Source organism: Chrysochloris asiatica, unplaced genomic scaffold (genome assembly GCF_000296735.1).
Source record: "Chrysochloris asiatica unplaced genomic scaffold, ChrAsi1.0 scaffold00002, whole genome shotgun sequence".
Lineage (NCBI taxonomy): Eukaryota > Metazoa > Chordata > Mammalia > Afrosoricida > Chrysochloridae > Chrysochloris > Chrysochloris asiatica.
Genome location: NW_006408520.1, coordinates 31,268,284 through 31,280,889, shown reverse-complemented (window position 1 = coordinate 31,280,889; position 12,606 = coordinate 31,268,284). Strand labels below are relative to the sequence as shown.

General features: G+C 34.7%; 1 protein-coding gene across 1 annotated transcript in view; it reads right to left on the bottom strand.

Annotated features, from left to right (window-relative positions):
- Nucleotides 1-253: 253 nt before the first annotated feature.
- ODF2L (outer dense fiber of sperm tails 2-like) overlaps nucleotides 254-12,606 on the bottom strand; it is a 45,770-nt gene continuing 33,417 nt past the window's right edge. Inside the window, exons 9-14 of the mRNA XM_006830990.1 lie at nucleotides 11,670-11,780; nucleotides 10,313-10,417; nucleotides 5,832-5,917; nucleotides 5,586-5,748; nucleotides 2,800-2,925; nucleotides 254-382 (exon numbers count right to left, since the gene is read on the bottom strand). Coding sequence (XP_006831053.1) covers nucleotides 254-382; nucleotides 2,800-2,925; nucleotides 5,586-5,748; nucleotides 5,832-5,917; nucleotides 10,313-10,417; nucleotides 11,670-11,780 — 720 coding nt within the window. The remainder of the gene's footprint in view (nucleotides 383-2,799; nucleotides 2,926-5,585; nucleotides 5,749-5,831; nucleotides 5,918-10,312; nucleotides 10,418-11,669; nucleotides 11,781-12,606) is intronic.

The following is a 12,606-nucleotide window of genomic DNA, read 5'->3' as shown; positions in this document are numbered from 1 at the left end:
ACAAATAAAAAGAACTTTCAATATTATAGGTATTCTTTATTTCAGAGAGGAATTCTAACATCTGTCTTGTTTTAAAGTTTAAATTGTATAATAAATTATGTTTCAAAAATCTTTACATAAGCACTCTATGTTACCCATAAATCATAAAGTATAACAACAGGTAGCATAGATGTGTATTTTTTAACCTAATCATTTTTAGACTTCTCTTAACAATAGTAAAAACCTACCATTAATAGAAAACAAATTTAACAATTCACCCAAACATAGTTACATAAGAAGTTTTAAGAAACTGCAAATAATTCTTCATACTCTCATTTTCATTCTCCGACTTCTCAAGATTATGTTGTATTTCTTTCAAACATACTTCCTGATATTGGACTTTCTAAATAAAAAACAAATAAATATAGATGATCAATAATGGCATTCATCAAAGGCCAATAGTCATAATGTCAAATACACATATACATTAACTGAATACATTATTTTAAATTTTTTAAAGAAATAATCTTCACATCTGACATGTTCTTTATTCATTTTTCTTACAACTAGCATTTCCTTTAAATATTAAATTACATACATTGTGCGCTACTGTAACATGGCTAGTTGTAATACACACTGACATAGTACTAAATGATTACAAATTTAACATGATTAACTTTTATTTAAAACTGTCATAATTAATCTCCATTTTAGTATTATTTTGTGCTAGTTTCCCTGTCTAAAAATTCATATTTTATAACATAAGAATGACTTTTGCTGTCTTAAAAATTGGTTTAATTCTAGTATTAATAGCACCAACATTTTATTTTTAGAATCCTTTATCAAATAAAAGGAACTTGTAATACTGTTGGTGCTCTTTATCACAGAAAAAAATTAAAAACCCAATACAGTTTGTGAACATTTAATTGCATATAAATTCTCAAGTCTGTCTGCTGAAATTCATGCTTTAATTAAGGACAGGCTGTAAACACCACGTAGCTTCCAACTAAAATGTAGGTCCCTGGACAAGAGTTTGATTGTCTTCCTATCAGTTGTTCAGTGATGCCTGTATCTTCTCAAACTGAGCTATGCCCATCAGGGGACGTGGGGTGGTATGCGGCAACGTACCAGGTTGGGCTATACAAAGTCAAAGAATGGGCACACGGAATCTTTACAGAGCATTGATTTTACACAGCAATTTGAAAAGAAAAATATTAACATGAACATGTCTGTATTATAGGGAAGAATATATATTGTACATATAAAACCTCAAAGGCATCAGGTTTCAGGAGGGTTGCTATGAGGTCTTGTGGAGGACTTGAACAGAAAATCTGTAAAGACCTGCTACGGTGGGCAGGGTATTGTGGAAGACACTGTGCTAAAATCAACTATGAAATAGGCTCTCAAGTTACTTACAATTCATTTGGGATTAAAGGATGTTTACAAAATCAGTACTGGGCTATTCATAGAACTCACCACTGCTGAGGGTTAGAACACAAAGTTCCTTTTCAACAATGTGACATCTTGCTATGATTCTTAAACCTATGCTTAGTTTTTACTGTTACAAAAATCATCATGCTTAACAAAACATCAGATCTTAAACCTATTTATTTAGTAGCCACATATGGTATACTTTATTTTTTCAGAGGCTTCAATTATACAAATGACATCATAAATATTTTACAATATCAGGAACGTGATGACTTAAAAAATGGTTAGCTATGAAGGGAAGGTTTATACTAAATTAAGTGAGAAATGCTTTGTTCTAATTAAATCGCCATGAAACTTGATGGCAATAAAATGATGCATGCCAGAAACCATTCAACTTTTGAACCTTTCCATTTTTCAATCGTTTAGGCACTTGCGAATGAAAAATACTTACCATGGGGTCTCTGGCTCCTGGTAAAAATAAAACATCATTATTCTCTATGTCATTCTTAAGCTGATAGTTGTTAAGTAATATCATTTTGGCTTAGTGCTACCCCCACACAGAGTATTTCATGCCAACTGACTATTTCATGTATTATTTAGTGAAAAAAATTAGAAGAGTAATTAAAACACAATTAATTTGGTATTCTCGTTTCATGGCTGAGTTCATAATATTGTCTATCCCATATGCAAATAAAACAATACTGATATTTGCTTAAAACCAATTTATACCTTCTAAAATAGATTATTCATTATTTAAGACTGATATAAACATCTAATTCATAATAATAAAACTTTTGTTTATATTATATATATAATATAAACAATTAAAATTGTTTTATATATATACACATACTAAAAGGAGCTCTGGTAGCTTAGTGGTTACAAATTGGGATGTGAACCTTAAGGTCAGCAGTTAGAAACTACCAGCCGCTCCGCGGGAGAAAGATGAGACTTTCTGCTCCCGTAAAGATTTACAGCCTCAAAAACCCTGTACAGGGTCACTATGGGTCAGAACCGACTTGATGGCACTTAACAACAACAATACATACTAAATAAAATAAAGGAAAATCCATACCAGGGAGAAAACAAGTAGATTATACCTGTAACTTTCATTAAAGCAGCTGTCATGCAAAAGTATAATGCAGCTACTAAAAGACCTGATGAGACTTGAGGGAAATGTAAAGAGGCAGGATGATAAATTCTTTACATGGTCTTGGCATTTTTATCTTTTATGATATACAGTATTTGTTAGTTTTAATATTATCAGTAAAGTTCATGTGTCTGACTCCCCTCACTTCTTATTTTAACTATTTGACTAAACTCCATGGCAAGAATGACAAATGCTAATATATTTTACATGATAATGTGTTAAGCCATGCTAATACTTACACTGTTAAATTTGCAAACAAGGCGACTTTGTTCTTCATTTTTCTTTCTAAGCTCAGTTTCCAGATCTAATATTTTAATTTGTAAAGCCCTCTCTCTAGATGATATTTTCTCTATTTCTTCAGAAACCTGTAATTTTCATTAAAAGAGTACAATAACTAATATGCTTTCTTTAAAATATGATTTAAGCCTCTAGCATAGTTATACTACACTTTAAAAATATTAATTGGCTATTAAATATAATTTAATTAAGTAACGTTTAAAGATGGTCTATCACGAGGCAGAACCAACAAGTATTTGTATCCATCTGTACAGTTACGTATCTGCTTGAAATGGAGGAGGTATATACTCGTACATTTCTACTGTTTTGTGACATAAGTAAGTGCTTTCCCCAACAGTGTGGTTTTCTAACATACGGAGACCAAATGCCACGTTTTCACAATACTTACATTCATTGTAGCAGAGAGCAGAAAGCTCTTATTAAATGTTGATTATAGGTTTGGGTAGATAGAATTTGTGGTAGGAATGGTAATGCATAAGCTTCATACACTAAAAAAACAGGGATAATATCTTTCAAGATGATTATAGTGTTTCATTCATTCATTTTCAAGGTAGTTTGAATTTGGGTTCCCATATTTCTCTGGTAGCTTATTTTAGAAGAAAGTCCAGCTCAGCCATGTCCATCTGAGGATTCAGATATGTAGGAGCTTCCTTCCAACAAGGGTGGGATGGAACCACAAGAGTGGAGACATGGACTGGCCAAGAGCAAAGAGCAAGTGGGGAGGACTGTTCTCTAACTTTACTACTAGAGACTCAGTTCTATGTTACTTTAAAGTTAGTTACAAAGACTTCTGCACAAATTCTGAGGCCAACTCTGAGTGCAGATGCTGGTAGCATCTGAAGCTTTGAGAGGAAGACTCCTCATATCTGCTCTTGACACTGCTTCCTCAGTATGGACAATGGTGGCAGGGCAGTGAACACACTCCTCACCTGAGCAGAGTGAGAGACAGTTCCATATTCCACTGCAGCACAAGACAAAAGAGAAGGCAGGTGCACCTCTGAGGGCACTGAGCACTTTGGAGAAGGAACCTGACGGTTAGTGGCATTACCAAAGTTGACTTAGGCTGAAACATTAGGGATAGTGGAGCTAAGAAATCTGGAGTCCATTTCTATCATTGGCAGTGCATTTTACTACTCAACTTTTAATCTATGATATGTCTCTCAAAATTCATTTTAATCAAAATAACATTTTGATACTTATGATATTTCAATATCAGATTTTATCTGACTCTTATGGAACTGCCATTAACTGGGTTGGGGATTTAAATTTTGGTTTGGGAGATGTTTGAGGTGCCAGTGTTAGTAAAAGATGTAAGTCAGTAGGCAGTGCATTTCGGGGTCTGGACTGGAAATATAAATTTGAGAGTCATTAGGGGATAGGTGGTCTCTTTCTAGCATCACTATAAATACATATATATGTATACATATGTGAATATGTATATATACATGGAGTCCTGTTGTGGTGCTATTGGTTAATGTGCTGTACTGCAAAGTCGATTTGAACCACAAGGTCGGCAGTTCGAACTCACTAGCTGCTCCTCAGAAATCCTATATCGGGTCACCATGGGTCAGAATCGACTCAATGGTACTTAGCAACATATATATATACATTACCTTCATTTTACTTATTAAGAAACTGAAGTCTAGAGAAGAAATAACTTTCCTGGGGTCAGAGTACAATGTGTTATACCAGAATTCAAGTCTAATTCTTGTACTCCAAAGCTGATCCTATGACATTTCAGGGTTAGATTTTCAAATCACTTCATAAATGTATCTCTTCACTATGTTTCCCTGAACCATTTACCCTTGCTCTAGTGTACCTTGTGCGCTCCCACACATTTTGTTTACCTGTGAACTCCTTACTAGACTGAGTGTCCTGAAGCAGGCTAGATCTGACTCATTCTTCACATCACACACTGCCTGAGACACAAGCTAGTCATTAACAGTTAATCATACATATTTAACTGGAATTTAAGTCTTGCATGTATTCATTTATACAGCAATATCTGCTCAAAGAAGAGGGGGTTGAGCATCACAACTCACCAGATCCTTATCAAAACCAAATTTTCAATAAATTTGCACTTTGTTTGATTTTAGTTAAAGACAAGGAAGGGCTTCCTTCAATGTTCTCCAACTGCACTCTTTACCTTGTTGTTGTTAAGTGCTGTCAAGTCGATCCCAACTCATAGCAACTCTGTATACAGTGTCCAAGGAGCACCTGGTGGGGTTTGAACTGCTGACCTTGAGGCTCACACTGACGTTGTGGTACAGAGCATTATCCTGCAGTGCCACACCAGGACTCTTTACCTTGCCAAACCAAAAATTCACGGCCATCAAATTAATTCTGACTCATAGTGACCCTACAGAACTGCCCCATAGGGCTTGCAGGGCTGTGGAAGCAAACTGCCACATCAGTCTCCCACTGTTGGTGGGTTCAAAAATGGCTGACTCTTTGGCTAGCAGCCAGCCACTTCAACCATTGGGCAACCAGGACTCATTTTGCCCTGCCACATAACCCTTTTTCTATGAAAGTACCTCTGATAAAGTATTATGTCTATTTTGATTTAAAAACAAAAAAGTAGGTGAAGAATAAAAAATGTAATTGCTCCTTTCACCCTGTCATCAAGATAAAAACAACTGTGGGTTTGTTAAGATGAGAGATTGTCTGTTTAAAAAGACGACTCTACGGTAAACTAATTTAAAAGTCTCTAAATAAAGGCCATCTGTACCTTTTGTCTTCCTTCTTCTAAAGCAGCTTCCAGCTGTCTGGCCAACGCTATATATTCTGCAGATTTCTCTTTAAACTTAACATTGCTGTGCTTCAGACATTCTTCTTGGTTTGCCAGCTTCTTTTCAAGCTCTTTGTTTTCTGCATCCATCTGTTCTAATTTTCTTTTTACAGAAAGCATATATTTTTAAATTATAGTGTGTAGAGAAAAAATGTTACACCAATTTTAAGTCAATTTAATGCTTACTGTTCAAGGGTTTCACACTTCAATTGAATAAGATAATTTTCCTCTTCCAGAGAAAGCTTTGTCAGAAGACTATGATTTCCATCAACCTAATAGAAAAAAAAAAAAAAAAAAATGTATTCTTGGTTATTTTCCTATAATAAACTTCCTAAGATATATACATACTTTATTGTGAAAATGACTAAAGAAAAAAGAAAGGATAAGTATTATTATCCCTCCTTCACAGAGAGACACCAAAGCATAAGACATTATTAAAACACAAGTGTTAAATTCATAGTTAGTCTTAAAAAACTATAGTGCCTTATGGACATCAGCTACTGAAAGATTTTCCAGATAAAGACAATGAAAACATTCTGAGAAAATGTTTTATTGATAAAATAAAATTTATAAGTTAAAATGTGAAACTGTTCAATAGTATTAATAAATAATAAATAAGGTTCCTTATTTATTTTTCTATTTCACATAAAGGTATCCATTGATCATTGAGTATGTGGTATAGTGGGTTATGCACTCATGCTAACCATGAGGTCAGCTGTTCACATCTACCAGGGGCTCCACAAGACAAAGGGGAGACTTTCTGCTTCTGTGAAGATTTATCACTCTGAGTCAGAATTGACTTGATGGCAGTAGGCGATTAAAATTATAACTAGAGTAAAAATTATATTGTTGTAAGAAGCAAAATCAGATATGAAAACAAATCAACCAATGACACCCTTGTCCGTGCCAAGGTAGAATATCCTTTCAATAGCTTCAAAAGCTAAATTTAAATACCTTAAGAAGCTTTAAATAATAAAAATTTTAATTATTAAGTTGGTTACTCTTTATTTTTTAACATTTTCTTTGAAAAATCTCTTCTCAAGAATTTAAATTCAGCAAAGTTTTATTTGCATTTTTCAAAAAACAAGATGCATTGAAAATTAAAATGTAAATTATATTTTAAAACTAGATAAGGAATCCTTTCTAAAAATGTTTTTCAAATAAAAGAACTTACTACTATCCTTAGATAAGGAGCTCTGGTAGCGTAGTGCTTACGAATTGGGCTGCTAACCTTAAGATCAGCAGTTTGAAATTACCAGATGATCAATGGGAGAAAGATGAGGCTTTCTGCTCCAGCAAAGATTTACAGTCTTGAAAACCCTATACAAGGTCGTTATGAGTTGGAAACAACTCAACAGCACATAACCATCCTTAGAATTGCTTCTTTGAAAAGAATATTAATGCTTTAATAAATACCTATTGAGTGCTCATTCACTATGGGATAGGAGATGGCTATGTGGTAAGTGATAAAACACATATGACACCTGTTCTGTTGGAATAAAAAAAAAGTATATTGAAAAAAACGACTTCAAACAATTCCAATAAATTTGATGCAAATTTTCATTAAAATAATTTCTAATTGTTTCAGGAAATTTACCTTATCCTGACATAAACACAGAAACAAAATATATACATACGTATGCATACATACAAATGTTTACAAAAGCTCATGGAAAAATGGAATTAAAAGACACCACATTTTTTCCATGAACTTTTTGAAGCTTGCTCATATAAGCATATATATAGTATATGTTTGCATACATATAAGTACAGCTCCACTCCTTTCTTACTATTACTACTACTTTTTCAAATGTCTAAACATACATTAGAGTCGTGGTGTGGTACTGGAGGATCAGCACTGGACTGTAAACCTCAAGGTCAGCAGTTCAAACCCACCAGCCACTCCTCAGAAACCCTATACAGGGTCACTATGAGTTGGCACTGACTCGACATCAATTAACAACAAAACATACATTTGGCTGAAAAAAACTAATTGGAAGTTTTAATTAGCAATTTCTCATCTAAAAATCCTTAAAGAATAGTTTAGGAAATAGCATTACAGTATCTGCATATTTTATCAATCAAGTTAGATGGCAGTTAAAAAGGCAGCCCCGAGAAGCATGCCCATAACCGGTGAAATCATTCACAGCGTTCCTTAATCCATCTAGCAAAAATGAGAACGACGCTCGACACCTGACCCTGAAGCTCCCTAATGGTCTGCGCCTGGTCTGCACATTTCCCCTTGTGGTGCTGCAGACTCTCCTGACACTCCTGAAGCCTCTGCTCGGCCGCCGGCAAGGAATCACGGATGCGCTCTAACTCCTTCAGATGAGACTCCATCTGGCCTCTCATCTGAGTAGTAGCATTAGGGAAAATAAGTGCAAGATCACACATTCAGCATCAACACTTCCACTATCTTAAATACTAGATGCACTTGTAGTATATAAGCATTTTAAGCATCATGATTTTAAACAAAAAGATTCCACCAAATAAATATGAATGAATTTATTTAGGCTGTTAAATAAGAGCATTTCCATTACTCAGAAGTAGATTGAAACTTGATTTTTATTTTTAAAAAAAGTTTGCGGAACAAACGAGTATAGTAATATTGGGCTGCAGGGAGAATTGCCTACTTAGGAAAGAAAACTTTTTTACTGATATCGTTTGTATTCAGGCTATTAGTAATATCAGTGGTGGCACCGTGGGTTGGGTGTTGGATTGCTAACCGCAAGGCCAGTGGTTCAAACTCACCAGCCCTCTGCAGGAGAATGAGGAGGCTGTCTGCTCCTGTAAAGAGTTACAGAGCCCCTATAGAGGTTCGTTGTGAGTTGGAAGGGACTCAGTGGCAGCGGGTTTGGATTTGTTCTTAGCAGGGTGCCTATGAGACAGAAGTGACTCAATGGCACTTTACAACAACATTTAGTAGTAGAAGTTATTTCTAATAAGGTTAGTATTTTAGCTTTGTACTGTCCAGCCATTAGGTCTAAAGTAAATTATCAGTTACTTTAATTCAGGTATTTAATTAAATTGGAGCCACACTGTTTCACTCATCTTAATATAAATCAGTGGGGTTTAGTAACTATTATTTTTAGATAGCTAATATTATCAGTCTTTGCTTGACTGTAATTTGATCATTAATGTCACTGTGAAAAAAAGTATAATTTTATCCAAATTGTCTTTCTCTGCTTTAGTTCCTCAACATAGCACTTTTGTGGAGATGTGACAAGAAGCAACCTTAAGAAATGCTTGGACCGCTTATTAAGAAAAACTAACCAGACGCACACATGGCACTTAGGATGTTTTTAAACAGGGAAAACAACAGCTAGAGTCTCCTCCAAGACAGGGAACACCATAGCTTCTGTGCAACATCTGTAATTCTTGGTCATGAAGAATAAAACAAAAGCAAAAGTATAACTTGGTGTCCCCCACACATCTAACAGCCCATGAGTAAGTCAGGAGATTTAAACACTGGAAAATGAAAAAGAATTGTATTTTTTTTTTTTAAATCTGGTTTTAATGCCAGTAAGAAAACATTGTGATTGCTCAGTATTTGAAAAACACAGGTGATTGTCCTTCTGGCTTTCTGAGCAGGCTTTTATCAGAGGTGTAGTGTTGCCTAGTAGAAGACGAGACATCTGCACTGGTATGTCTCATGAGAAACAGAGAGACCAAAAGACATGAAATGGTTTCTTCTCTGGTCTGCTAAAATTGTTGCTGCTGTTAAGTGCTGTCGAGTTGTTTCTGACTCATAGCAACCCTGTATAGGGTTTCCAAGGAGTGGCTAGTGAGTTTGAACTGTCGACATTGCTGAGGTACAAAATAATTCTAAGAAAGTAGCAAGTTGTGTATTTCGATCTCCATTTCTATCTAAGTGGCAGAATGCCTGCTTTGTCCTACATCTTCTGCACACTGATGCTTCACTCCATCTTCACCATCCCAAAAGAAAGGGGCCAACCCAGAGGCAGTTACTTTAAGACAAAGTTGAAACTGACCAGAAACATCTCATGACCACTCTAGCCAAGAGTCAGTATGCTTCAGCTGTCAGTGTTTTCTTACCAATACAACATGAAAAGACCCAGAGGGATGAGATTTCATTTAAAAACTTAAAAATATTCACAAAAACATCATACTTGCCAACATCAATCTTCTCTTTCTTCTGTTGTAATAGAATGGATGAAAGGAAATGAAGTTTAAACCCCCCCCTCCAAAAAAACACAACTATTTCTTCCAAAACAGTATTTAACAAAAGCATTATGCAAAAAACATTTGCTTAATTTTTCAGACACAGAAGATTTACTAACAGAAAAAAAGTGAGATTTTAAAATGAGATGCATTAGAAAGTACCAGTTTTATTTCACCTTTAAAATTAAAATATTTAAACTTCAAATTTGCATACTTATGGTTGACACACTTAGCAAAAGATGATCATTTTTTTCAAGTTGTTTATGTCTACTTTTTAAACATAAAGGAAAAAGTTTAAAAATATGGACACAAGCAACATTTCAAGCTTGTAATAAAACATTATTTCCTCAGAAAACAAACTCTTACAGAAATTGAGCACTGCTATTTCCTAGGTAAAAACAAATTCTAAATGATCAAAATGAAAAGTTTTGTATAATATGAATATACTACAAAATGCATAATTATTTCTAAAATGTCAAACTCACTTTCTCTAATTTTTTATTTTTATTTTTTATTATTTGTTTATTTTCTTGTAGTAAGTGTTTACATCTGCTTTTCACTATTTCAGCTGCTTCTTGCAATTTCTGTACCTGAAAATAAAAAAGCAACATGAATTATTTCATTATAAGGACTATTAACATGAAATAAAAAGCTAGATGATTATATTTTCAATTTTAACAAATTATTTCCCTATCAATAGCCTCATTATATTTATCTAATATAATTCCTTCTTTAAATAGGATAATCACTCAATGCTCTATTGTAGTTCACAATCCTTTTGGCATATACCTGTCTTCTCCTACCAATTCTAGACTCTTCAGGTGAGCTCTGACATCTACAAGGATCTACAAGTTCCTTTAAAGAACCAGCCTTCTGTCCAAAGCCTCATTCATTCTTATCATTCCCTTCTTCCTCGCCTCAAAATAAAACTCTGATTAAAAAAAATAATAATCTCAGCACTACATCTAAGAATCATCCCCTTAAATAAACAAATTCACCCACATGAATATGGTATTCTTGTGACCAGAACACCAGCTGGAAGACCTTGCTGACATTTTGATAGACAGTCCATCACATCCTCCCCCATTCTAACCCCCAGCCTACATGACATTTGGCTGGATGTCTCAACGCCATGTTCTCAATCTAATTCATCCAGATGCAGTCCTATCTACATCCACATTTTATCCATCTTCAAGTTTTAATTCAATCTCTGTGTTGACTAGCTTGGTACCCATCGCTTAAAGACCTGCTTAAGTCCTACCTTGTTTCATAAGATTTTTCTTGAATACAGGTAGTTCCTGGGTTATGAATGAATTTTGTGTGTGTTTAAGTCAAATTTGTGAATTTGTGGGTAAGTCAGAACAGTGTAAGAAGTTCTTATTGAGCCTTACTTTAGTGCAAGAAAAAGTCTCGCCATTTTGTCTTGGCTTGTAAGGAACATTCTGGCTTTGCTTTCAACACTGATTTGTTTGTTTTTTGTAGTAGCCCACAGTACTTTACTATTATATATATATATATTTGTTGTTGTGAAGTGTCGTCGAGTCGGTTCATGACCCATAGCAACCCTGTATAGGGTCACCAGCTGCTCCTCAGAAACCCTATATTGGGTTGCTATGGGTCAGAACCGACTCAACAGCAGTTAACAACAACAACAACAACAAATATATATATATATATACAGAGTCTGAATCAGAAATTGGCAGAATTGTCTATAAAAGTATTGGGGATGTTAAGAAATAATAGCCTTGCTTCTTAATTTTGCTTATTTCAGATGCAAACAAATGAGGTGCTTAACATTGTCTAACAAAATAAAACCAATATTAAAAGAAATGTAATAGTCACCTGAGTTTTATATACTTCAATAAGGGTTTTCTGTTGATTTTCTACTTCTTGCAATTCTGAAAGTTCATTTTCAACAGAAGCAGCCTTTTCCTTGAAAGTAGCAAGTGTGGTCTAGCAAGGAATATGTAAGTAGATTTTATAAGTCATTTAAATACATTTATATTCTAGTGTTAGAAAATTATAAGAAAATATAATCCACTTATCAACAGTTCATAAAATAATTATTTTTTACTATATACAGCTACCATCTAAAATTTAAGAATTTAAAAAGTTGAGGTAATATTTATGAATAACTTTAATAAGATTTATGTAGGAGGGTAGAGCAAGATGCCAAAGTGAGTGGCTGCTCCCATTTATCCCCTAGAAACTAACCCACATTGAATCAATACAGCCTAAGATCTCAGGGCTCCAAACAGCAACTGAGGTGTTGAGAGTTGAATGAGTCCAAAAACAAGAAAGAGGAGGCTATGGGTGCTGGAAGAACCTACCAACTAACATCTGCAGCTATTTTAGGTTGAAGTCAGGTAATATCCTGAACAACGAAGAACTAAATAGAGAAGACCATAGCCTGATTTCTAAGGCTGCACAAACTGGTCACGGGAGTTCACAAGCCTAGCACTCTGGTGGGGAAAATGGAGTCTATGGCATTTCAAGAGAGTGCTGTTAAATCTTACCACCCCAAACAGACAAGCACTAGGAAGGGGCAGTACTAAAAAGTCACCAAGACAAGCGGAATACTTCAGAAGGGTACCACACAACAGGGAAATGGCTAACTTCCTTTCCTGTCACAACAGGAAATTTGGGGAAAGTCTGTGCATAGTACCTGGGAGGTAAAGACATAGAATGCTCCTCACCTTTTTGATTCATTTTTACCTACATACCTGGACCCAACAATAAAAATGACATGAATTAAAGAATTACATGTAAATAATAATAA